At 49.1% G+C, this 26,902-nt stretch overlaps 1 protein-coding gene across 1 annotated transcript; it reads left to right on the top strand.

Moving 5' to 3' along the window:
- The first annotated feature begins 66 nt into the window (after positions 1–66).
- GPR50 (G protein-coupled receptor 50) lies at positions 67–26,399 on the top strand. Its single transcript, XM_065729687.1, has 2 exons — positions 67–86; positions 22,986–26,399. Exon 2 carries the CDS (start codon positions 23,084–23,086, stop codon positions 23,849–23,851), a length of 768 nt encoding a protein of 255 aa, XP_065585759.1. The 5' UTR covers positions 67–86; positions 22,986–23,083; the 3' UTR covers positions 23,852–26,399.
- The last annotated feature ends 503 nt before the right edge of the window (positions 26,400–26,902 follow it).

The raw sequence follows: 26,902 nt of genomic DNA, 5'->3' as shown, positions 1-26,902 counted from the left end.
TTTCTTTTCGCCCTCCAACTTCTTCGAAGTTTTGTCTCCCAGAGACAGCTGCACATAAAGGAGCCCGTCCTCCGGTCGCGATCCAGGTAAAGCCCTCATCGGTTTCAAGGAGAAGAGAGCCGGGAAGGAGCAGGGGAAGCAGGCGGCGGTAGCGGGACCTCTCAAGCAGCGGCGCGGGCGACGATGTCCCCTCCGTGCGCACAGCGGTGCTCCGCGGAGCTGCTGAGCTTCGGGTGACCGAGCGGAGCGGAGCGGAGCTTCCGCACGGTGCTCTGAGTGCGCGCTTTGAAGCGTTGTGCGCCGGCTCGCGTAACGAGTTAAATGTAGGGAAGGGATAACGGCTACGCTGCTGTTAACCCTTCTAAGGAGAACGGTCTGTTTTGAGGGTGTGCTCTTTTTCGCCTTCGAAGTTGTGTTGTCTGGATCGAAGTACGGAAATGGCTCCAAGGGGAGCTGCACGGTGCTGCTGGCGAGCACCGCGGTGTGCCTTTTGCCGAGGGTACACTGACTGCTTTTACAGCCGGAGACAACGAGTGACCTTTACTTTTATAGCTTGTTAAATGGCTTGGATGAAACGTTTCCAGTATTTATAACACGTAAGCGAAAGTGAAAAGCATTCTGGAGATGCTGTTCTTCTGTAAATGTGGAGTTGCTCAGCGGGGCTCCGTACAGGATGGGTAGGGGCTGCACCGGGAGCGGATGGGACAGCGCCTGATGGCTCCTGGCAGCGCGGTGAGGTTCTGCCTGGGGCCGCTGCGTTTTCACCGGCACACAGAAAGCGCCCTATGGCCTCCGCGGGACGTGAGCATGCTTTAGGTTTTCTGTTGTCTTCAGCTTTGTTTCAGAACGTGAGCGGTGTGAGCTTGGGGGCGGTGGGAAGGACGGGCAGAGCCCCCAGGCACCCGGTGGTTTGTGCTGTCAGCTTGGGGAGCATGGTGAGCGGATTGGGAACTGTCAGCTTTCATCACCTTTCACGCTGTTCACCCCTTGGATGGGTTGCATGTTGCAACACCATCTCCCCTGTGAGCTAAGTTACTGCCAAAGTGGAGGGGAACGACTTTCCATGATACTGGAGATACTTTCAAAATCTTTGTCCTGTTGAACAGCCTGTGGTTCTGAGAAAGCCCCAGGAGCTACAGCTGAGGCCAGCACAGGTGAAGCCCTCACTGACCATCACAGATGGATGGTGTGCACAGAGCCTGAGGTGCTCTGTGCAGAGCGGCGGCAGCTGGTGTCAGGGGACCTGTCCTGCTTCGCTGCTGTGGTTGTGGTGTGATGGGAATGGCAGCGGAGGGGCTCAGCAGCAGGACAGGAGGTGGTCAGGCAGGTGGTGGTGGTCTGAAGTTCATCAAGGCAACACATCCAACCAGCATCCGATTGTTGTCCTCTTGTTTGGCTGAGAGGATGGTGTGTGTGGAGGATGGCACATTGGCACGTGCTGCCCCTTGGCTCCTGAGCAGTGAAAAGGATGCCATTGTGGATGTGGCAGCTCTTGCCAAATCTGGGTTGCACCAAGTTCTGTTGCTGGAGCTTGTAGGGGATCCGGCTAGAGAACAGCTGCAGCACTGTCCACTGGAGCCAGCGCTGTGCCCAGGCAGAGCTGGACCAGGCTGGGCTGTGAAGCTGGCACTGCACAGTGCGTGATCGCTCTCGTGGGGATGGGGATTTGGTCCTGGGCAGGACTTAGCACAGTGCAGCGGGCGTGTGCGTGGCTGCCACTGGGTCTGCCTGGGGGGCAGAGCAGTTGCCCAGCATTGGATGAGTGCAGGAGGTGATGCCTGGGGGCAGAGGGGACCCAGGTTCATGGAAAGCTCTGGGCTTCCCCGGTAGTGGTTGGTTCAGCATTGTGCCTCCCTGGAATGCCCTGACACCTGTGTCTGTGGAGCTGCTTGTGTGGCCAGGGAGCTTCAAACAGAATCTCAGGCTTCAGTCTTTGTGTTCAAGGTGCAGGACACTGAGAAGGCTGAGACAAAGGGCATGGGGCAGAGCTCTGCTCCTCAGATGGGAGAGGTGTCCATGTGCCTTTATGGAGGCAAATGAGGCGGAGTGAACTTTTCTGGAAGCTGAAAGCCTTTGCATTCTTAAGCTGTCCAGGAGAAAGCACTGTGCTCTGCTTTCCCTGTGGGGAGGAGGACATGTCAGACAGGTGATGGTGTTCCTGTGTTGTTGCTGGATGGAGCTCAGAGGGCTGAGCATGGCTTTAGACCCCGGTGGGAGATAACAGGTGTGTTACATGGCACGTGCAGCCACACGCTGCTGTGCTTCTGAACACACAGGATGTCGTTTGTGGATGCTGCCAGCTTTACAAATGTGAAAGCTGCACTCAGATATAGTCAGCATACTCAAAGAACGAGCCTGTCCTTCGGGCAGAGGCTCTGGATATGCGCTTCTGTAACCCTCCTGAACTTCATGCAGACAGAGGCACGCAGCCAAGATGTGCATCTTTTGAAAACCCTGTGCAGCCTGGAGCTTCCCCGTGGAAAGCTGCCCTGCTGCCTCATGGCTCTGTTTGGTGCTAGAGACGTCGTGTGTTCGGGGAGCTGGGGCTCCATGGGACACCACAGCAGGACCCCCAGGCTCTGCTGGCCCCCTCTCGACTCACACGCGTTGTGCCAGGGGTTTTGTGGGAGGCTGTCACCCCGACCCAATCCAAGTGCCACGCACAAGTCTGCACGCGTTATGTCAGCACGGTTACCTTTGTCAGCCAAATGTGCAGTCTGAGAGGAGCTCGCAGATGGGACTGACAGGCCCTCCTCCTGCCGAGCTGTGCTGACCAGCACTAATTGTGTTTCCGCCTCCAGTCCTGTGCTGCTTGCTCTGCCCTTCGCCTGACCCTGCGGGTTATCAGCCCGCGCTTCCTGGGTCAGCCCTTCTCCACCCAAGAATGTTGGCATGGCGTGAGCTTTTGTGCTTGAGTGGGCTTTTATTTATTGTTCCAGGACCTCCGGAACTTGCGCACGGCCCCGTGACATGTTTCTCTGCTTTCTTTCACGAAGGTCATTCGGGATCTGGGGAGCTCCCTGGCACGGCCTCGCTCCTCGGTTTGCAGACATGAAAGATGTGCAGTAGTGTTGAACACTTTTCCCACTTGCTTCTGGAGTTCAGAGGACTCAGTCCTGACTGAGACGTAGACAGGTCGTTCCTATCTGCAGCAGTGAAGAGAAATGCCTCTGCTTTCTACACCATCAGGCTGTTGTGTTGACAGGTGGTCGCTTCTTTTCCTGACATACCTGTAGCCATTACTCCTTCGTTACTGTTTAGCTTCCTTTATAAAATGTGTTATTTCCAGCTATAAATTGTGGGTTTTCTATGTGTTATTTATTTCTCCATTTGGCTCCCATCTTGATCCTTATTTTAAGCAAAGTAAACTTGTTTGAACGTGGCGTTGCTCCTTTTGGAAGGAGGAGGGCTCTGCTGAGGTCTCTTTGAACATCTCTGAGTGAACACTGCCACGTTTGTTTTTATTGAGGTGTTTTCGTTCAGTCATTTTTGTGTCTGGTTGGTTGTGGTCTGGGGAAACTGACCTTTTAGAAGCATCATGTTGGACCGTGTTCTGTTTCATCTCTCGTATGCATCTGGGAGCTGTGGCTGGTTTCCTCACAGCTCCTGCAGGATTTCCTTGTCCTAGAAAGCTGCCAACTCCAAGTAGGTGGTTTGAGAGTATTTTTTTTTAGCACCACAAACCCTCCAGCATCTGCTACAAGCCTGAGATGACATAATTTCTCTCTGTACTTTGTGGGTAGCTGCTTTAAGGAGCTGCTCGTCTGTTCTGCCAATTCATTTGCGTGATGCAGGCTCCCACCATGGCCACTGATCTCTCCTGGCCCCCTGGGATGCAGGACTCTGTTGGGATCACAGTTCCCTGCTGGGCTCAGCCTGGGAGAGATGCTGCTGGTCATCCCTTTTTCTCTCTTCAGCGAGGCTGTAGCAAACACTGGGCTGTGGTGCAGTGCAGTGTTCCCCAGTTTGCCCCGTGGGCTCCAGAAGCGATGGGGTGGGTGTGCTGTGGGGAGGTGGTGGTCCATCCTGTGGCAGCGGTCTGGCCAGAGCCTCCTGGCACTGCAGGTCCCTGCAGGCTGAGTAATTCTGCAGTGGCTGGAGGTTTGAGTTTTCTTCCATCCAAGTGAGAACCCTTCTCTCAGTGCCTCCTGGCAGGCTGACAGCAGCACCAGCACCTCCTGCCTTGCAGCACCGCCTCCTGCCTTGCCCCATGCCTCAGCAGATGCCCATGCTCTGAGGGCTGCTCTGCCACGCGGGCACAGTGCTGGCTGGGCTCCTCATCCTTCTGCACAGAGCATCTGGCATATGGCAAGGCAAAAACAGAGTGCACTGGGTGAGCACCTGGCTGATGGGTCAGGTCCAAAGTGACACAGTGAGTTCCATCAAGCTGGCAGCTGGTCGGTGGTGGGGTTCCCCAGGCCTCTGCTTTAGGGAAGTTCTCCTTACTGTCTTTGTAAATGAGTTGGATGTAGAACTAGAAGGTGTTCTGAGTAAGTTTGCTGATGTCGAGTGCGGAGAGTGCCTCTGGAGTGCCTCTGGAGAGATCCAGACAAACGAGAGACCTGAGCCATCATCGACTGCATCACATTTAACAAGAGCAAGTGCTGGATGCTACACCTGGGAAGGGGCAGCCCTGGCTGTACATACAGCCCAGGGAATGGGACACTGCAGAGCAACCCTGCCGAGAGGGAGCTGGGGGTCTTGGCCGACAGCAAGGGGAATGTGAGGGGCTGAGGGGAGGCCTCATGGTGGCCCAGCTCCTCACAGGGACGCCCCAGCAGAGCCATGCTGTGACACAGTGCTCTCAGGACAGGCTCAGTTTAGAGCAGGACGTGCCTACAGCACAGTATTTGTGCCTATATATATTGTGCTGAGCTACGTGATGCTGCAGGTGTCCACACACTATGGTCGGATTAGTTATAGCGAAGTTCCTCTAATTAGGAAATCTGTGTCAGACTCATCTGCGTCCCCTGGGGGCTCTGCTCACTGAAAGAAGAAAGCTCGTTTCTGTGTGGTGTCAGGAAGAGAGAAGGTGGACATACGTGCTCTGTTTGCTTTTTTTTTTTCCTTTCCTTTTTTCCATTTCCTTTACATTTTGTTTGCTTTTCTTTCCCCGCTGTGGATGGGTAATGTTTAATCCCATCCAGAGGCTGTGGCAGAAGGCAGCAGGAGGATGGGCTGGGGGCGAGGAGCAGAGTGCTGTGCCAGGGTCCTGCACAGCCCCACACTGCTTTGTGCTTTCTCATGTTCAGTCATTCTCGCTCCTGAACATTGAAGTTTGGGTTTAAGCACTGAGTCGGTGTCTTCTGCCACCATCCACTCAGTGTCTTCTGCAGAGACCTCAGGTGTGGGTGTGTTAAATGATCTCAGCACTGCTTTCGGGCACAGTCCCCCAGGTGCACTGTCTTGAGGCTGGCCAGACACCCTGGAGCTCGCTGATGGGTGCTGGGCAGCCAGCCCCGAACCACCAGGGCTCAGCAGAGCCACCAGCACACTCTGCTCGCTGCAGGACAGCCCTGGTGACCATGGCACAAGTCTGGGTGGGCACCAAAAGGCCGAGTGATGCTGTCTGCCACAGCTCCAGGACGACAAGATGCTGCCAGCCTGCAGGAGTGCCAGAGGAGGGGTTTCTGTGCAAGGAAGCCAGGGAGTCAAACTGCCTTGCCCTGCCTAATTAGAACAATTAGCTAACTAGCTAATGAGAGGAGCCTTCCCGGTGTGGCTTTACCCTCGGAAATTGTTAATTAAAATCTTGGTAAATCCCAGCCTAGACAAAGCCTCTGCGATTAGTGTGGGTGGGTGAACACCAGCACTGTGTCCCTCAGCACCGGCACAGCCTTCTCCGCCTTCTCTGCAGAGTCTTTAAAATAATAAATTTGCTTTGGAATAAATTATACAGAAATGGAAGTGAAGCTGCGGGCAAGCAACAAGTAGGTCTTACAAGGAGCGAGACTATTTCTGCCTTCCCGCGGTGGCATCTGTCCTTCCTTATTTACATTTTGACTGCAGTTCTCTCCTCTCTGCTTCCTTTTTTGAGTCCTTTTTTTCCCCCCCCAGAGCAGGCTGCAGATCTTCTGGTGGATCCTTAACCTTACAGAGCAGTTTGCAGCTGCTGGGGCGCTCACATTGCATTGACCAGCAGGTCCTTCACCATTTTCCTACCTTCCAAAGTGATGCTTTTGTCCATTTGCACTGAGTGTTGAAAGGTGCCCACTTTGCCTTGCACGTGGGATGAAAGCAGGCTCTGATACTTCTTTTCCTGCAGTGCACTCCTGGTTTGTAGACAACTGCTTTTTTTCTTGTTTCTTTTCAGTATGAAAATCATATTGTAATTACACGGCAGTTAAATATGTGTCATTTCTTGTCAGCAGAGTATCTGGGAAACTTATAAAGTCTTTTTCTCTTCTTCCATGGTTATTTTTGCTTTGCAATTGAGTCAGTGGAGCCAGGCTTTTTTACTTTAGAAAGTGGAGGAAATACTGCAGATTAATAGGAGATATTTTATTAACGCCACCGTGGGGGAAGCCTGATTCAGATTTTATCAGCAGAAATTTCATGCTGCCTGGCAGACTTCCTCCCGGTTTTACTGTTCAGTTCGAGTGGAAAGCTTTACTTGAATGTGGGCTTGAACTTGAGCTTGCCTGTGAGTTTTATTGAGATCCGAATGCGCACATGGAGACAGTAAGAGTTTAGAAGAAACCATTAGCAAGAGATCGCTGTAGTTAGTGTTTTAATTCATATGTCTGTTCAGAACAACTTTGTTCCAAAAGCTTGTTTACATTTCAATTGATTGCTTATGGCAACTAGACAGTAAGACACTGCGCAGAGCAAAAAGCCACCGAGCACGCGGGGTTACTGAGCCACAGGTAGGGCCGTGGTTCACATCGGCTTGCACTAACGATAGTGCCCATTTAAAGAAAATGCTGTAATTTTCTGTAACACCCTGTAATTCAAAGTGTTTCAAAACTGCTACTAATAATTACATTCTTAATCACCAGGAGGCAATGTTTCGTTCCCTTACTGCTGAGGAAATCTCAGTGATGCAGGTTTTACACTTCCCTAAGGTGTAAGCCTCTCATTTCTCCAAGGCACCGGACGTATACTGTTGTGTGGGGTTATTTCCCTCTACTGAATGGAGAAAATACAAGATTGCAGATTTGGTCCTGTGTGATGTTTTGGGAAGTCAGTCGTTGGACTCTTATTTCTGCAGCAAGGTCTCCCGTACTTCGTGTAGAGATCTTTGGCAGCAAGCACAGAGCCGACACCTGCAGTGTGTGTATAATGGATGCAGCTTGGGCCATTCTCTGCATGATGGGCTTTACTCTAGGCAGGACATGCACCTGGCCTGGTTAGCCAGCGCATCTGCAGGGACTGCCGGGCTTCTCCCACTCTTTGTTACCTGTGGAGCCTCAGTCCCCCAGGCAGCCATCGCCCAGGAGGCACGGCTATGGCTTTGTTGGAGATCCCTGAGCTACCACCAGGTTGGGCTTGTGTGAAGCAGGCTTCTCTCAGAAGAGACTCATCAAGATTTGCCTGCTTTGTAACAGTGTGTTTTCATGGAATCTGTTATGTTTTCTGGCCACTGTCTGCACCTGGGCCCTGGCAGCATCATCTCAGCACAGCACCTTCCCTCCCTGCCTGGCCTCAGCTGCTGCTTCCTCTCCTTATCTCCTTCCCCAGTTAGCTTCATTAACTTGCTAAGTGAAAGCTTTATGCGCCAACCGCTTTGTAAAATTTTCTTGCATATTTACCGGAGCAGCGTTTAAAAATGAGTGCTCTCATTAGAAAAGCGAGTACGTTTTATTAATATTGCATGTGAGCGTGGAGTGCCTGGCTGTGTGTCAGGAGGAGTGCTCCCCAGGGCACGCTGCTCACCGCAGCCCAGTGCGCGTTCCCTGGGAGGCAGCAGCTGCTGCTGGCGGTGGGAAGCGGGACAGATGACCCCCAGCTCTGCTGCGACTCTCCTGAGAGCGTGCGTGAGCCTCCTGGTCTCCATGGAGTAATCCAGCGTGGTGAGTATGGATCTTATTTCCTTGGCTTTCTGAACACTTTTCGGTTCCAGTGGTACTCACAAAGCCCAGGACGTGGTTTGTATTCCAAGTTGAAAGTGCAGTGTACCGAGGCAAAAGGAGAACAATCAAAATATAGAACCTTTCTACAGCCTGCCCAAGATGGCATGTCTTGCAGCCCCTTGCCTCGGGGCTTGGTGCCATTTCTTGGGCTGGGGCTTTTTACATTTGAAATACTGTACAAATTAATCCCCATTTAGAGGGGAAATTTGAATTGTCTAAGAATGAGCAAGCACTTTCTGCAGTTTTGATTTTGTGCGGTGATTGATGCTCTTCTCCTAAAACCTGAAAATGAGGTGGTTCGTGCTTATATGTGGGGATGGGTTGGAAGAACAGAAAAGGCCCAGAAACAAGAGCTTAACTTGTGATGCTGCCTGCGCAGCACTGTTAAGTACATCTGTCAAAGCCATCCTTCAAGGCGATGCTCCCGATGTTGCTGCTGCAGAAGCAGTGAGATTGGTCGTGCTCCCTCAGGGAACTGCACTGCTGGGAACGTCCCGGTGAGGGGGAATCGCTGTGCTGGGAGTGATGGGAAGTGCTGCAATGGGTTTGGCTGCAGTGGTGTCTGGCTCTTCCCTGTCCTTTGAAATACAGAAGAAAGCAACAAGGGCCGAGGTAGAAATGGGAGGAGAGGAACAGCAGGAACTGTGGGACGTGGATTTATGGCTCTCATAATAGGACTTGTGTTTGCAAATGTCTTCCTGCTTTTCCCAGTAAGATACGGCAGCCCAACTCTGCACTCCCTAAGAGAAAGATCATTTACGCTCTCAGCATGGATGCGATTTCCAATTTTCCACATCCTTTCAGTGTCTTAACAGTCTCTTGTGAGGATACAGTGTGTTTATTCTTTTCCTGATGAGGTTGTGTGGTGTCCTCCCATTAAGGCCTCTGTGACTGTGTGTCTCTGGGAGTTGAATGCAGATAGGTAATTATTTGTGTGATATCACGTGCTGGAGTCTGTGCCTGTGCAATTATCTAAAGATTGAATACCTCGCGAGCTACAGAATTGTACAAGTTTGTGACTTCTCATCTGGCCTTTATCCAATACCTAGTTTTGTCTTGGATGTTCTATGGGTAATGAAATATATTTTGCATTATGTCATTCTAGTTTCCAAAATATGTCTCCAGAGCATTGGTAAACTCTGAATTCTATTATCCTGGATCGGGCATTGGAAGATTTCTTGGATGCTTTCATAATGACTATTAATGGTAATTATAAGCATATCATTTTTAGGCTCTTGAATTTGTATCCGTTGGATGTTTGTGTGCCTGTTGCAATAGCCACAAGTGTTGGTGTAAAAGAGCATGTCTGTGGAGAACAGTCTGAATAGGCAGGAGGTGGCTGCACGCTGTGGAGCAGGGCTTTGCTCCCCTGCATTTACAGTGGCACCAGAGCTGTTACCTTCCCAATACATTTTCACTTTCACTACTTGGGCGGAGCGTCAGCTTTGCCTTTCTTCACAACAAAACTCCCAGTGTGGATAACAGTCCCAGCATCACTTCTTCAGAGTCCTGCAGAGTCCCCTCAGCTACCTTCAGCTCCTCCAAGGAATGAGACAGGTTAGGTATCGCAGTGAAGTACTCCTCCCTGTAGTGCTCATTCAGAAGCCCTTGGCTGATGGATGTGCTGCCAGTGACATTCCCTGCAGCACCGATGTGCACACGGGGCTTCCAGAACACAGGACAGGGTGTGTGGGCTGTGCAGTGGGGTGCCAGGCAGCCAGAGCCCACGTGGACATTGCCAGCCCTCCCATTTTCATGTTTCTGAATTGCCGAGTTTCTCTTTTGTCTTGCATGGAATGACACAGACCCAGCTCCAACAAGCAGCCTGCCTTCAATGGCCTGATAAATTGTCCTTAATTTTCTGGAATAGGTTAATTTCATTTAGGTAAGGGGAGGCAAAAAGAGCAGACTTCTCAGGGCACTGCCAAATCAGAAGATTAAGTCAGCATCAGATCCATTAGCGAGCCAATTTGTCTGTGCTGGCTAGCACTACTTCAGCCTCCTTGTCTTGCTTTTTCTTTCTCGAGTGGCAATTTAGGTAACCCTCAACCTTCCTGCTGTACTGCGGCATTACGCAGCGGTCGTTCCACTTAAATCTAGTTTTGCTGCCCTCCTAACGTATATATTTTTAGCAGGTTTAGCTTATTTATTTATACTGTGGCAACTGTTTCTTCTGCAAGGGGAGCGTTTCTCCAAGAACTCATGGGAATGAATTCCCGGAGCATGCAGTCCTCATCGCTGCAGGCTGCTGCACAAAGATGCTGCCTCTATTGATTGCACGTGCGTGCCCCTCACTAATCAGTGCCAGCTTGGGGCTTCCCCTCAGGGGCCCTGTTCCTGGTCTCCTTGCTGGGCCTGGATTTGTCTCACTCTTTTCCCCCCGTTTTGTTTGCTAATGGGCCCCATGGGCAGAGGCTCTGCTATCAGTTGGAGCCTGAACTCTGATGGAGACTTTCTCTGCTGCTGGGACATATGTGATGCGTGTCTTCTGTGGATTATCTGCTGATTTCCCGGTCTTGGAGTGTGCAAGTTCAAAGAGACGTCGGTGCTGAGTGCTGCCTTCACTAGTCCTGCTGAGCAGCTGGGGCCTGGAGGAGCAAATAGCTCCATGCCCACGATGAGACATGCGATCCCTCCTTTGGGCTGAGGGATTAAAGATGGGTTAATTCAACCCGAAGCTGGCAGTGACATCTCACCAGCACTGTTATTACCTCTGATTTTTCAGGTTTTGAATGTCATTCATACTGAAGCTGAGCTAATCCTCGAGCTCTGTTATGAAGCCAGTTTTCCCAGTGCCGGTTCTGCATTGTGTACATATGAACTTCCACGGTCTGTAGCTTTGTAAAACCTGAATGCCCTGCTTTGCTGGAAACCTTGGGTCACCCTATACCTTTGAAACGAGTGTGATCACAAACAATATCCCCTCTCTGCTGGAAACCATTGTTTCCATTGTGTAGAAACCGTTTACTTTTTTTTTTTTTTTTTATGAGTCATCCACTCCTCTATAAAATGGGAATGAAGCTGGCCTTCAGAAACAAAAATGATCGGGGAAAGGCAGGCATCATGATCAGACACACTTCATTTCTCGAGGGAACTGACGGGAAAAGAGAGGAGCAGCACTGACACTCTGCAGTTTGTACACAAAAGGGATGAGTTTCTGCTGGGCTGTGAGCGCAGCTCGCTGTGCTGCCTGCAAAGGATTGAGACAGAGAATCAGCTAACCTCTCATCCATTCAGCCCTGTTATATGCACTTCTGTGATGAGCAGAAGAGACTTGCTGGAAGATGACTTTGTTGTAAACGCTGCCATTACCCAAAAGTGCTGCTGTGTATGCTTCAGCTCATGTCAGTTTTCCAGATGGTCTGAGGAAGCTCTTGTGTTTACCATCACGATTCACAGTGCTGTGTCCTCCACAATGGCTGCTCCGTTTGGGGATTGTGCCAAAAAGTTCTGACTTAAAAAAAAAAAAGTCAATAATTAGGAAGAGTGACGTGAGGGGGAAGGTCTGAAGTGCAGCTGCAGCCACTGCTGGTGCCTGGGCTCCATCGCTTTGCATCTCGGCCATGTGTGTGCCCAATGCTGGCACGGGGAGCAGGGCGTGCTGTGCGTCACGCTGCCTGCACGCAGCACGAGGCACCTGGCTCCTCAGTGAAAATGCCACCTCTCTGTGCTTCCTGTGTCCTTGTTTCTTGCCTGGGTGCCGTGGTCCTAGAACACCACGCAGTGCAGTGCTGGCAGGTTGAGCCGTGTCATTCCTCCCTACAGTCACGCAGTGCTGCTGTGACAGCCAGGGACATGATGCTGTGCTGCTGTATGCGAGTGCCAAAGCTCTCTGTCCTGGCAGGTGAGTAAGTGTTCAGTTCCTGGAAGCCAAGAGGTGTGTGTGAGCTTTTAGTTCAAGTGAGGCCCGCTGGGAGGTGTGCAGGCAACAGGAGCCCTGGGGGAAACTAGGTTGTCCCTTAGAAACCAGTTGGAGGGGTTTCTCCTGAGCAGACCTTGGGGTGCTCTGCAGCCTGGTGCAGGGCACATGTACCAAAGTGCAGACAGTCCAGGTCCAGGCTGTGTCCAGGTCCATGCTGTCATCCAGCTAAGAGCATGAAAGGTTCCCAAGCGGGAACAGCAGGTCAGCTCCGGGTGCAGCAGTCTGTGTTGGAATTTGTCAGGAGCTCATCTGGTCGGCACGGCTGCCATCATCATCCTCTGTGCTGGCAGAGCAGGGAGCTGAGATGCCAGGTGGTGGTTTGCTCAGTGCTGCATAGCAATTACCAGGCAAATTCCTTGCTGAAACCCCAGTGAGTCTCCTGTCTGCCTCTGCGGTCAGCGCTCTGAGCAGGGCCTAGCTCCAGGTGATTCCCTGCAGGACTGCCTGGTGCCGTTGCCTCCTGCCTGCTGCAGAACTGCAGAGCTCAGTCAGCACAGCATGCTCCTGCTGAGGGTAGTCTAGGCCTGGCTGGCAGGTTAAGTATTTTGTTTGTTTTTTCAGTATTTATTTTGGATCTCATAGAAGCAGAATGCTCCCATCCCCTCTGGAAGTCAGCATCCTTCAGGCAAAACTTGTCGCTTGGCTTACAGGACGCTTGTCAGTCCTGGGCATGTTTTGTAAGTGATGCTCCTGACCCATCAGCATCCCTTTCTCCCAGTCAAACTGTTTTTAAGCGATATTGTAACACCAAGTGAATAATGGTGAAATTCATTCTGGCAAGATTTATGACTTTAATATTGGACGGTTCCAGTTTAATACCAGATGAATGTATTCCGAGGGTTTCAGCCACCGCCTGGGAGTTAACAGTTACCTTTCAATCTGAAATCTTTGCCAGGGTCTTGTGTCATGTCTGCACTAATGACGCAGTCTTTATAAAAGGTTGAATTTCTTTTCATGGTGTTTTGAAACTAAATATGAAAGGGAGAAAGTGGCCCTTAATTTTAACAAGTTCCCATTAGGTTTAGCAGCTGCTGTGAGCTCTGTCTCCCCTTTTTGGCTGTATTTGCCACTTTGACAGTGTGTTTCGGGCTGTCAGGGTCTTAAAGGGTTCTAATGAAGTGCGACACTTCTTTCTGTTCCCCACAGCTGTTATTTGTCATTTGATATAAATCTGCCTTGTTACAGTTTCATTCCCGAATAAATGATAAAAGGACAGTATCAGAAGGCTGCGCTGGCATGAGAGCTCCGGCTTTGTTGCTAACGCAGAAGAAACCATTGCTCTTCTTTTCAAGGCTTTGTTACGTAGCTGAATTTGGGAAAGACTCTGAACTGTTGGGGAGACCAAAGCAGACTTCTTGCCCTGTTCTACCCTTCACTCTTGCCTTGTCCCAATTAGTGGCTCAATTGTGCTCCTGATGCTGAGATGCTGCTTCTGGTGTAGGCTCTGTGTGTAGGACCCTGCTACCTTCAAGCTCTGATGTTGCATGTCACCCCTGGGTCCCTTGAAGTGCATGCAGATGCTTGCCTGAGCTATTTCAGGCTGTTGATAGCTTCACATGGAGTGCAAGGACAGTCCTGTAGGACTGAAGATGACCTCCTGGCTCTCGGCTGTCAGTTGAGCTGCATCGGTGGGGGCACAGCCGCTGTGGGTGCGTTCACATCCCCGCCAGGGAAATGCACTCACATCGACCGTGCTGCCAGCTCTGCTCACAAAGCACGGGGCGTTTACTGGACTCTGCTCAGTTTCTCATTAATGTGCAAAACTCTCACACGTTTCCGGCAATGGGCCAAGCAAAATTTCTGACAGAACTTCTGTGAAGCTCTCTGCAGCACGCACTATACTCATCTTAGATCTGCCTGTCCTGACTGTGTTCCTAACAGCTTGATATGGGGGCTCCCTTTGGAGAAGGAGGTGGGCAGCGTGCTGTGAGTTTTTGTTCCCTGCCTTGGGTCGTGTGTTACTCTCCTGCTGAGGACTAGAAATTCCCAACCTTTCTAACCCTGTCAAAGCAGCCTCCTCTTGGAGAGGTATTTTTAATGATATGTGATACTGCCCTTTGGCACTAAACACTTCAAGATGAATGTATGACATCTGTGTTTGCATTTGGATCAAAGATCTCTCATAGACACCTCTGTATTAAGCCCAGCCTTTGTTTCACTCTAGTGTAGCTCCTTAGGCTCTCTGTCACTTTGGAGCTTGTTGATAAAAATGTGTCAGCAGGGACAGCTAACAACATGGGATTTCAGCAATGAAAGGCAAAACTATCAGTGAATCCTGCTGAGCAGAGGAAATGGAGGGTTACAAATGATTCTGAAGAGTCGGGGAGACAGGAATTCGTATCTTAGGTTTGACAAATGACAGCTCTTTAACAATGCTGTTTTTAGACAAGGAAAGCCTAGCAGTGAGGAAGAGGGCTTTTCAGAAGTGGCTGAGTGAGTGAGGTTTTTCTCTCAGAAAAATAGGAATCTTGACCATTGGTCTTGTCTTTGGAGAGAGTGGCAGATGAAAGGGTGTCCTCTAAAGCCTTCAGGAGTTGTAGCACCTCGGTAGCTCTTCTCTGCTTTGCCTTGCCCAGGTGAGCTGGCACGCTGGCTGGAGGTGTTGCTGCATTCTTCCCTTGTTTCTAGGCTTGCTCAACCAGTACACAATTAAAATCTCTATTTGCAGCATGCGGGATGGGAGTCTGCTTGGATTTGAGTTAAAGGCAACGTCTTTCATCTTCAGTGCCCCATCTTATTGGTAATGTTTGGGATGAGAAGCTGTGCCTGCAGGGATGGTCAGCCGACCTCTGAGGTGGCTTTCAGCTGTGTCTCAGGTGAGTTTCTTGGCCATACTCCAGCCCTGCAGGCACTGGAGGGGAAAGCAGCCTCCCCAGCATCCACTGACTGCCTTAAATGCGGGGCTGGCATTTGAACGTAGTCCTCTCTCTAAGCCTCCCTGGCCTGTGATGGGAGTCGTAAGGCGAAAGTTTCATGGTACCACTTTGAAGTATTCTGGTAGGAATGTTAAATAGTTTCAGAGAGAAGAAATCCCTGTGATTTATTTCTTGCTGAGAAAACTTCAATAGAGATAAAAAGGGAAAGGGCAGAAGAGTTTAAGGAGACACTTAAAAGCCCCATCGCTTTTTGGTGATTATGCAACTCTAAAGTAGGTCTGCCCCCATCATTACAGACAAGAAAGTAGGACTCCAGGTATTTCAGGATTAGGCAACCTCAGAGTTTCTCTGGTTCACAGGGATGGCTTTTTTTTTTTTTCTTCTCAGAATCTTTTATTCTTTCTGGTGTTTGTTGGTTGGTTTTTGCTGAGGTTAAGATGTTGCTGTGTGAGAGCAGAATCCAGCAGTGTGCTCTTGTGTTGGAAGCTGTTGGTAGCAGAGGTGTCTGCTCGGCCCCGTTGGCTGTGCTCCATGAGTGCAAGAACTCCCATTTACCATGTGTATATCTGCCCACACATGTGAGGTCCTTCCGGCAATTTAGGTGTCAGAGTCCCATAAAATCTTATCTCTAATCATCCAGTTGGATATTAGCTGCTGTATTAGAGTTCCTATTGTGATCAGCGTTGGAACATAACCGTTTAAACCACGTTCACGTGAGCTTATGTTGGAACAATTTTAGCATGGATTGCTTTTCTCTTTTAATATCTGCATACATTGCACCTCGGAGATGATTAAATGTCAGAAGGCATTGGGAAAAAAAAGCCACAACAGAGTAGATGTCCTCTTGTAAGTCGCTTGGGACTCCCCATTCCCAGGAGTTTCTCACATCATCAATAGCTGTTTGTTGCCCATCCTGGATTCAGGCTCGACTTGAGTCCTGTAAGCCCCATGGAATATCTAAAGCAAAGATTTTGTTGATGATCTGGGAAACATTGTTTTTGGACTAATTTCTGGGAAAAGTAAAAAGGTCCTCTAGGGCTTGCTTTGTTGTCTTTTTTTGTCTTTAATTTGAGGTAATTTTTTCCAGTATCCTTATTATTATTAAATCAGCTTGAATTGTTTGCACTGGACTTTGGCCAGTGCAATTGTATTGGAGTCCCTAAAGTGTTCCCAGGTGAAAGGAACTCAATTTCAGTGGGATTAGTAGCTAGTTGTGAATGAACAGAAGGTCTAGCAAAGATTTCCTTTCTCTTCATGGTCTCCTCCTTTACATGCACTGCTTCTCTCTCAGTTCTCAAAGCTATGGCCAGGCCAATGAACGACAGGTTTGTTTTTCTCCATCTGTGATGCAGGCAACCTTACTCCTCTGAGCAGACTGCAAAAGCTGTTGGAACAGTAATTGAGAGAGCTCAACCTTTTTCTGTGCGGGGGAAGGAACAGTTTTCTTTAGCATTCTAAAGAAACTAAGAATGGGAAAAGCAGACAAGCTTTCTCTGAGTCCTTAAGCCCATGTTAGCATCCCTGAGCTGAGGATCCTCTGAACATAGATGCTCTATTTTAGCATGTGTACACAGCATAACTCTGTTCTGTTATCTCAAGGTCTTCATTATTATTCTTCTAATTATTGATTTAGGCTTAGTCATTTTATAAATCAATTTTCTTTTGTCTAGAAATGGCCTTGGTCTTTATATGACAACCGACTTATTTGGATGCTCTCTCTTGTTCTTGCAGGACAGAGTGCTCAAGGTGCAATGCTGTCAGGATCAGTATGTGTTAGAGGGCTGTCCTAAGCCACCATTAGAAGGTGAGGTTGGATTCAGGGCAGCATTTTGTGTTGTGCTGATCTGTGTCCAGGCTGAGCTTTTCCTCTGTTGTCTAAGTTCAGCTTTCTCACTCCTAGAGCTGAGTGTTGCACAACACTGCCTTATTTCAAGTCTGAGTCTGTAAAGAGGTATTCAGGCGCATCTTGAAAAGGGCGTCTGAATTTAGTACTACAGCATCTCCTGAAGGCTGAAAGTTACTGGCACCAGAGGACTGACCCTATTTTAAAGGTCCAGAAGAGAAGGGAATTCAACTCATTTTATTCAGCTGAGAGTCAGTGTCCACCTTTTATCTGCAAGTACCAAGGGAAGATGCGCTGGTGTTTCTGTTGCTTCCCATGTACTGGTAAGCAATATAAGGGAAGATAGGAAATGCTGCGAGCAGGGCTGGTCTTCCATTTCCAGCCCATTTCCACAGGCTGACAAGCTCGGATCTGACTCTGAAGCTGGCTGGCTTTAGCCAAATGAAAGTTGTGAGTCTCTGGAGTGTAAACAAATGATTGCCCTTCACTGCACTCAATTAGAGCGGCTGAAGGCATGGCTCAGCTATGTTTTTGACAGCAATACAGTTAAAGGTCATGACCTAAAAGTGTCTAAAATCCAGTCCTCTGCCTAGCAGTGTAAGCAATTCCTTTCTGTAGCTAGCAGTCAAAATAATACGTGGAGCAGAAAAAAATGAATGTGATGGAAGTGCTTGGTAGCTGGTCCTTTCTACCTCTGTGATTATGGTGGGGTTTTCTCCTCCTCCAGGAGCAAACCTTTCTCACAGAGCCAGAGGGCAAGGAGCTTCCTTGTGGCCACGGCCACAAGCTGGTAAGGTGGGCCCCGAGGCTTCCAGTCATGGTGCCAAAGGGATGCTGGGCTGATGTGCCCTCACTCCTGCACAGATGTGGTTCTGCTGCAAGACAGGGCAGCACTGAGTGCTCACCTTTCCTTTCAGGATCAGTACCAGCAAGACAGGCGATGCTGCATGCAGAGCTCACCGCTGCTCTCTGAGGTCAAAGTCGTGTGGAGAGAGCTCAAAGAACTTTTGCCAAGAAAAAGTTAAATTATCCTGCAGTGTTTTACCTTTGTCTGGGACCTTCACTGTGTCCTTACATAGGATATTTCCACATTCTGTAACCTTACATCGCGAGCACGCTGTGTGCCCCTGGCTGTTCATTACCCTCAGTATCACTTTATGCAGCACAGTCAGAATTTGAGAGTGGCCTTGTCTGCTCGGCTGCAGGAGACCACGCTTTGTACCCTCTGAATCCTGGGGGAGCAGCAATGTGGGATAATCGATCAAATGCTTCTTCCTTTCTCTTGTTTATTCCTGTCTTGGAGCAGCCTTCCTAAATACCCAAATCCTCAATTAGAATTTATGGATTAATGAATTAAGCAGCAAGGTTTCTTCCTGTTGCTGGGACCTTGCGGAGAGTTCCTCACATTTTCGCTTGAGCTCCCCTGTCAAACACTTCCCCTTGTCAAGATGTCAGTCTGGACTTTATTTGCCATTTTGTTGCCGCATGTGCAATGCTGTCAGGGCAAGCACCCAGCAGCCCAGAGCTCGTGTGGAGCAGCAGCACTGAGCACAGGCCCCGCAGGAGGCTGTGCTGATGCTCTCTGGGCGGGCGCTTACTTTGTGCCCTGCAGTCATCCTTTGCAGCTCCTGATGCTGGAGATGCTTGACAGTGAGGGCTACAGGACCAGGAGCCACAAGCACCACGAGGTTATGATCAGTCCAAAACAGCGGTGTGTGACAGTGAGACTGAGAACGCTCACTGCCATCTTTATATTAGGAAAAGAACGAAGTTGTTCTGAAAGGGGTTTCTGTGAACTGCTGCTTGGTGCAGAACCGAGCTTGCGCTCTGTGTCTGCAGAGTGGAGGTCGGTGTAGTACAAGCAAATGCTCAGAAAGTGGCAGGTGGAAACAAACACAGAAAGGAGGCTGTCACAGCTGATAAAGAGTCTTGTTGTGTACTGAATAAAGCTTTTAAGACTTTATCTATCTTGCTTGGGGCAAGTGGTGCATTTTTCCTCTGTTTTGCAGTGAGGGTAAGCTTTCAAAGGTTAAATAGAGAGTATTAGCTTATGGTAAGTGGTCATCAGAGGCTTGCTTTACAGTTCTGTCCTGTTAAATTGTTTATCAAACCCTATTTTATATACATATAAAATCTCTGAAGCAGATGCGGGTCTCAGTTCCAGTTTATCTCCTGGACATGAGTCATAGAATCTTTCACATTGGAAAAGATCACTAAGATCACCCAGTGCACCCCACCATGCCCACTCCCCGTGCCACATCTCCATGGTTCTTGAACCCCTCTGGTGCCACGGTCTCCCTCAGCTCCCTGGGCAGGCTGTTTGTTATAAAGAAAAGCATAAAGGTTAAAGTGCTTCTTATTGCAAGTTGCAAATAGAGAAGCGTCACCGCAAGCACACTGCTCACCCCAGTGAACTTCTGACATTTTGTGTACCTTAGCATGTTTTCTCAACATATGCTCTTGCACCTGCTGCCCTCCAGCTGTCAGTCACTGCCTGCAGCTGGGCAGAAGCGTGGCACCTGCTCTGGCTGCTGGGGTAGCCCCATGGCACCTGCGTCCAGCCCGCTCCTGGGTCAGCTCCTCCCTGCAGGGCTGTGACCCCTCTGTTTGCACAGCGGCACTCGGTTAATCTCTGTAGAGGAGTGATGTGTCTGGCAGTCAGGTGGTGGTCGGGCAGCCTGCCATTGGAAACCTTCCTTTGTGGGCAATTGGTTTGCAGAACTCATTGCAGGACTTCCACGTGTGTGAAGGCTAGTGCCAGGCCCTGACAGTAAGTCCTCAGATAACCTGTGTGGTCAGATAATGCAGGCAGAGTGGGTTCCGGGAAGCTGCTGTGTACAGCAGTGGCTGCAGTGAGCAGAAGCATGGGTGTGGGAGCATGGCAGTGAGGAGGAGAGCTCACAGAGGGCACCCTGGGATAACCTGCTGCATTACCTGCACGTGCTTATAGCCTGCTCTGCTGCCAGGCTTTGGGCTGTTCTGTGTTCCAGGTAACCTGCGGATTACACTGTGAACTGTGTTGTACCTCTGTAGTCCATAGCTCTGTGTTGGACCCGTGGCACGTGGAAAAGTTGCAAGTTTCTCTGGAAATGTGCTCACTTCTGCACTGGGGCAGGCCGTCCCCACCACTTGAGATCCTGTTTTTCACAACTAGTGAGGATGGAGCACAGGGACACACAAACCAATTCATACCGTGTTAAAAACATGATGGAGAGTGTGCAAGTCAATGAGGAATTACAGTTGTGTGCTCACAAAGAGAAAAAGACACATGAGAAATGAGTCTTACAGCAGCAGATAATTTTGAGATGATGTCCTGCTGGTATTACTCCTTTGTTTTCTCTTAGAAGAGAATAAAAAATTCAGTAGTGAAATGTAAAAGATGATTTGTAGAGACTGTTTACGTTCTGTAAGAGCTGCGTATTAGATGGCTTTGCATTCACTGCTGAAGTTCACATGTTTTTTAATAAAAAGCAGCAAAATTTCGTATGTTGAAGGGCCTGTTCTGCTTGGAGGTGTGCAGTGTGCCCCCTCAATGGAGCACTCAGTCATTAAAAATGCCCTGATTGCCAGGACTGGCTGGCAAGGACCAGCATGCTATATGACTCTGATCTCTATATTCACCTCCCAGGAGAAAAATAGGACAAATAAAAGGGAAGATGAGTGTTTTTCTGCAAAATGGTGCCAAGTTAAGCTTTCTGACTTTGTTTTCAGGTACCAACACCATGCCAGGGCAGTTGCCCTTCTTGCTGGTAGGAGGGCTGGGAGTGCAGGGAGCTCAGAGCAGAGCCTGGTACGTCTGCTGTCCCATAAGAAGAGTTGGATTCCCAGTCTTGTTCTGCATTGCTTGATTCAGAGCCAGGTGTTGCACATGGGTGCCTTCTAGCCCAGCAATGCCAAGGTTTGCAGTCTAATGTGTTCAGGAAAAGCTTCCTAAAAGGAGATTCTGGTGCTGAGGACCCACTCTGCCTTTTGCTGAGGTGACGTGTTAGTGACCGCAGGAATGTTTTTGTTTTGCTGCAGAGCAGTGCTCCTTCTCTGGGTGCCTCCGTGAGCTCTAAGCCCGACCACAAGCGGTTCTGCACTTGACATGAGGCACAAGCAGAGCTAATTATGTGGGGATCAGGTTCGGTGATTGCATTTTAAAAAGCTGCAAGTGAGGTATGAAATCAGCAAAACGCACAACACTGAGGCAGGGCAGCCCCAGAAGTGGAGTGCTGTGTTAGGGCTGTGCACATGAAACCTCTCCTGCTGTGCTTTCAGTCCTCTGCCTGACCCGTGCTAATATTTGCTTTAGAATGATGCTTCATGTCAGCTATCTGAGCTCCGTGCCACCATGGGCCATTCTCAAGTCTGGACTGTTTTCCAGTCGGTGTGAAGTGTGCTGTGCTGCCTGATGGGAGCTGTTGACTGGCGCTGATGGTTTTTTATGGGAACAAACGTAGCAGTGAGCCAACTGCATTGACAACGCAGCTGTGATTTCTGACAGCCCTTGGGTATGCTTTCCAAATACCAAAGCCAGTGACCCAGCTGAATTGAGCTCACACAGAGCTTCTTCACATATACTACAGAAAAAAAACCTCTTTTTAAATTTAAATTTAATTTTTTTTCCCTTGGGTTGAGATAATCTGGTAGACAGCAGGCCTGAGGGTTTGAAAAGAGGGTGCAGACATGATTGTTGGGCTGGGGTCTTGCCAGCAACACAGGGACATAGATGTTAACACCTTGCATGTATTAAACATATCCTCTACCCATACTCTAGTAATGTTTTCCTTCCTGCTCCTGCAGACGTAACCTGCAGGTAGTGATGTTGGGAAAATGGCTTTCCTCAGTGTGCTGTCCTCTCAGCATTGCTGAATTCCACTGCAAGTGGTGATATGTCTAGCCATCAGAAAGCTGCAGTTTGGCAGATAATCCCTTCCAGCATTACGGCTGCTCCTGTCGTTCTGCCAGCTCCCTTAAGACCTCACACTTCCTTTCTTAATGTGCTCCTCTGGTCTGACTGGCAAAATGAACAGAAAAGCTTTTTCCCTACCTAAAAATACACCAGACTCAGAAATATGAGTGGTAACCTCTGCAGCCCTGGGAAGGAACAGCTCTTGGCCGCTTCTCCATCTCCTTGGCTTCCTCGTGCTGGCTCTGCTCAGCAGTGCCTGGCCTTGGCAAGCAGCAGGGCCCTGTTGCAGAGGTGACAGTGTGACTTGCACGAGTGTGGCCTCTGCTCTTGTTGCATCTATTCAGCGTGGAGTCACAGGACTTCTGATCCTTTTGGAAAGATTGTTTAATTTAGTTTCAGGTGCAGTTTTCAAAACCAGAAGAGTTAATTCCAAACCTCTCAGTGGTGAGAAGGTGTCCCTTACTTCTGCAGGCAATGCTTGAAGCTTTGCAGCCCTTCCCAGCCTTTGGAAGCCACCGTGGGAATCACGGGTTGCCCAGGCCATTGGCTGTCCATGCAGCGCTGCTGGCAGATGTCTTTCCATGCAGTGTGCCACATTCAGTCCAGCAAGGGTTAAATTACTTCATGTCTGCACAGACTCTCTGCTCTCCTGATTTTAAAGCCTAAGTGGACAACCTGCAGCATACACTGCAGAGTTGGCTGACAGCAGCTTATTAATCATATCCCCTGCATAGGCCCAGACGGTGCAGGAGTGATTGACCTTTTCTATTGCTCTGGATGACTTTAAATATTAAAGGAGCAGGAAGAAGTACCAGATAAGGTAAGCACATAAAGGCTGGCTGCACTGTCTCCTGGAACGCATGCTCCTCAGTGTGAACACTGTGAAGTTGTGGTGAAAACGTAGCTTTTCTTATGCGAATGGACAGAACAAGCCTTTCCCATGCTACTGCTGCCAGTACAATGAACAAACTGCTGAAAACTTACCCTGCCTGCCCCAGCTCTTTGGGCCATAATGAGCAGAGCTTCTGTGGAGCTGGGGGTTGGACCAGACGGCCTCTAGAGGTCCCTTCCAATCGAATTCATGAAGTGTCACTGTACAATAACACACCAAGTATCGTGTTCTGTGTAGTATGTAAAGTAATGAAGCTCTCTGCAGGACAGCGAGTGCTGTGTAGCTGTCGGGTAGCTGCTACTGTGCTGGCCAATGCACAAGGACAGCAAAATCTTACCCACCTTAGAGGAAATTTTCTACAATTTCAGACTCCAAATGATGGCTGGAGTGAGGGCTGCAAGCAGTGAGGCTGAAGAGGAGCTCTGAGCTGGAAGCTGTCTGTCGGATCTGTGCTAACCACTCATGGTTTCTTCTCCTTTTTCCTAGGCAACATCTTTGTCGTCAGCTTGTCTGTCGCAGACTTGGTAGTTGCAGTGTATCCGTACCCTCTGATCTTGAGTGCCATTTTCCATAATGGATGGACTATGGGAAACGTTCACTGTCAGATAAGTGGGTTCCTGATGGGCTTAAGCGTCATCGGCTCCATTTTCAACATCACTGCGATTGCAATCAACCGCTACTGCTACATCTGCCACAGCCTTCGGTATGATAAGCTCTTCAACCTGAAGAACACCTGCTGCTACATCTGTCTGACCTGGACGCTCACGGTGGTGGCCATTGTGCCAAACTTCTTTGTTGGCTCCTTGCAGTATGACCCCCGGATTTACTCCTGCACCTTTGCCCAGACGGTGAGTACGTCGTACACCATCACAGTGGTGGTGGTCCACTTCATTGTCCCGCTGTCCATCGTGACTTTTTGCTATCTTCGGATCTGGATTTTGGTGATTCAAGTCAAACACCGGGTGAGACAAGACTGCAAGCAGAAGCTCAGAGCTGCTGACATCCGGAATTTCTTGACTATGTTTGTGGTTTTTGTCCTTTTTGCTGTGTGCTGGGGACCATTAAACTTTATCGGCCTTGCTGTTTCAATTAATCCTTCCAAAGTGCAGCCACACATTCCAGAGTGGCTTTTTGTCCTGAGCTATTTTATGGCCTATTTTAACAGCTGCCTCAATGCTGTGATCTATGGGCTGCTAAACCAGAATTTCCGAAAGGAGTACAAAAGGATACTGCTGATGCTCCGGACTCCCAGGCTGCTCTTCATCGATGTGTCCAAGGGTGGGACGGAAGGGCTGAAAAGCAAGCCGTCCCCAGCTGTAACAAACAACAACCAAGCTGAAATACACTTATGAATCAAAACAGCACTATTTATTCTGGGTCACACTTGTATATATAATATATAAGAGCCTTTCTGCCTGTGTATTTCACAGCTGATGTTGCTGGATCCTAAACAGCCGTCCCTTCTCATGCAAGGGAGGAGCCTGCAACCTTTTGTGCCCAGCGTATGCTCATGACAGCACAGCTTTGAGTAAGGGTTTCCAGAAGAGTAACAACTGACCTTTACCTTTTATTTTCCTGTGCCATCTTTCACTGTGTGCCTAATTAATTGCTTTGGTTGCTTTTGCCACAAGCATGCCGATACCCTTGAAAAGGGAAGCACTCAGAGTGCATGGACAAATGCATTTATATTTGAAATGCAACTTGCAAAATTGCCATATATTACAAACCAGCCTTTCCTTCCTCCCTCGTAATTCTTTTCTAAAGAATTAACATCAGAAGCATTAACATCACCCAACTACAGCAATCAAAGTGTAAATGCATGACCTTCTTGGTTAGGTTAGCACCAGTATTCACCAGCCAGCAGATGCATGAGCACGTTGACTTCCACTGCGAGTGCTCATTTTCCTTTTTCTTTTGTATTACTGTATTACTGGGCTAGATATGAAGCAAGCAGAAGCCAGACCTCCTGAGTGTCAGATGTGCTCATTTTAATTGAATCTCTACAGATATTAAGTACCCTTGCACTCTCCTTCCAGGCCATGAATAAGAGTATAGCACATGACATAATCTAATTGCAGGAAGATACTTGGAGCTTGCTTCTAATTTAGGCAGTATCCTGTCATGGTCAGCATTCATTCCAAATATCTCTCAGAAGTCCCTTCTGCGTGAGCATCGTACAAAAGATTAACGTAGCGGGGTCCTATCCATTCAATGTATGTGGAGGCTTTTAATAAAAGAAGAAAACTAGGTTCCAGTTATATTTACGCTTGCAGATTAAAGCAAAAGGGGAAGAAAGTGTTGGTTTCAAACATCTCTCGTTTTGCCCACCATATGGCATGAATTTGATGGGGAAAAAAGCAGGGAATTTTCTTCCATTTTATTCATGTACAAAGTAGTGATTAATTCACACGAGCTCAGAGGGGAAAACTTGTTAAACATGTTCATGCATCTGTTTTCAGTTAAAGCCTGACCTCTGTTGTGCTTGTTGCTGTAACGATGTTCTAAGTGCTAAGGCCAGCATCACATTAGCGACAAGCACCGGGGCAGAGATAAGGCTGTTCCGTTTAGTGGTGTGTGTGTAGCGAGGCTGGTTGCTGTCTGTAAATATGACTTTGTTTTTCCCTAGCTTCATTGCATATTCATCTCCCTGTGGTTTTAAATGAGTGAATCCTGCTTTGAGACAGTCCCATTAAGTCAACACAGAAGTGCCCTGGTGCAGCTCTGTCCTCAGGCTAGCAGACCTGTCCTGGTGCTGGTATACGGGGGTCATGGCTAGATCTGTGTGATGGGTGGGAGCAGGTCTGAGCCCCCTGGGTGCATTAAGAAGTGGGAGCAGCCCTGTTCCTGGTTAAGGAGAGCTTTCTTAAGGCACTGAATTGTAGACCAAAGCAGGACTGGTTCCCAGGGCTAAGCCTTGAAACACTGAGAGCCAGACTTTGTAGCAGCAGGTAGGTGCCTTGAGATGGAAGTAGGTAGGATTTACAGAGGACCCTGGGCAAACCAAGTGTCTAGTGCTTAGCAAAGTTAAGCCATTTGTGCAACACTTGCTGAAAGTGTCTTATTGCTGAACATCCCTCCTGCTGAATTCTTTGAGGGAAGAGGAGATTAAAGAAACGAAGCCCCTTTGTAGATCAGAGCAAGAGACACTGCAGAGTGCATTGCTTCGGTGAGGTCTGCTGCAGTGTGAGTGGGTGTCTGTGTTTGTAGGGTGCCCTGGCACTTGGTAACATTTTCAGACTCAAACATCTCACAGCTTCAGATAATTATTGTTTTAAAATGCACTGCAGCCAGCATCCCATAATAGGAATCAAGCTGAGTTCTGCTTTGGCCTCTTAATCTGCCTGAGCATGGCCAAATAAAGGTATATTGACCCTCAGAAATAATGCAGTCTGATTGCTTTGCAGCAAAGCCAGTCTGGATGAATTCATGCCATTCTGTGCAAACAAAGTCTTTTTGAGTCAAACTTGGATAGGAGAAGCACTGAGGTGCCCAGAGCTGCAGGGAACTTCTCCTGGCTCCTGGGGAAATGTCCGTGTGCCATGACCACTCCTCAGCCCAGTGTGCAATTGGCCAGCAGTGTTAGACAGAGTCACGTTAGATTTAACTGCTCAGTACCGACCCAATCCTAAAGCACTCCTTTAAGGCAGCCATGAAGGGTACTTTATAGGTTTGCCAGGTGTCTCATAATCCCCCACAGTGGGGGTTTCATCCTGTGGTTTGTTGTCTTTGTAGCTGAATGTTCAATGCAGGCCGCATGGTGTTCTTTCTTTAAGCTTGGATTTGCACTGTTTCTTATTCAGGCTCCAGGGTAACAGCCAGTGAGCATTGAACCAAACCAAGTAAGCCAAAGAGTTCCCAACAGGCAGACAGTGGATCCTCTGCTGGCGCCTGGTAGGACGAGGAGCACCATGGGCATCTCCTGGGGACTCACAGGGTCACTGCTGAAGTGAACTATGCAAAGTGATGGGACCTTTGCTTATCTCCTGCCATAGGTCTGAGCCCAGATCCCGTGCAGGGCTTGCAGGGCCAGGCTGGGTGAGGTGGGTCCTTGCTGTCCCCAGCATGGGGATGTCCATGGCGATGGGCTCCTGCACCGTGACAGCACCAGGAGCTCACCCAGCACGACCCTGTCAAGGCTCTGGGCGTCCCGGCAGGGGATTGCCTCACCATGGGTGAGCTCCTGAGGGAAATCCTGTGTGTGTGTGTGGGGGGGGGGGAGATGGAGGGGGTCCGCAGTGCCCAGTGGTCAAAGCAGGGAGCATGGCTTCAAACAGAAAACACTGTGCCATTTGCTAGCACTTTGATATAGAGACAGTACTTAGGATAGGATAGAATAGATTTTTATACTGAGTTATTTTAATACTGCCCAAGCAGTTCCTTATTTTTATGTTAAAAAATGGTTA

Source organism: Cyrtonyx montezumae, unplaced genomic scaffold, assembly GCF_038088225.1.
Source record: "Cyrtonyx montezumae isolate F1298 unplaced genomic scaffold, pur_monq_1.0 scaffold_11, whole genome shotgun sequence".
Lineage (NCBI taxonomy): Eukaryota > Metazoa > Chordata > Aves > Galliformes > Odontophoridae > Cyrtonyx > Cyrtonyx montezumae.
The sequence above is the reverse complement of the archived record's forward strand: the minus strand, read 5'-3'. Positions and strand labels throughout refer to the sequence as shown.

Coding starts and splice junctions, on each gene's coding strand:
- GPR50 (XM_065729687.1), top strand. CDS start 23,084: ATGGGAAACGTTCACTGTCAGATAAGTGGGTTCCTGATGGGCTTAAGC.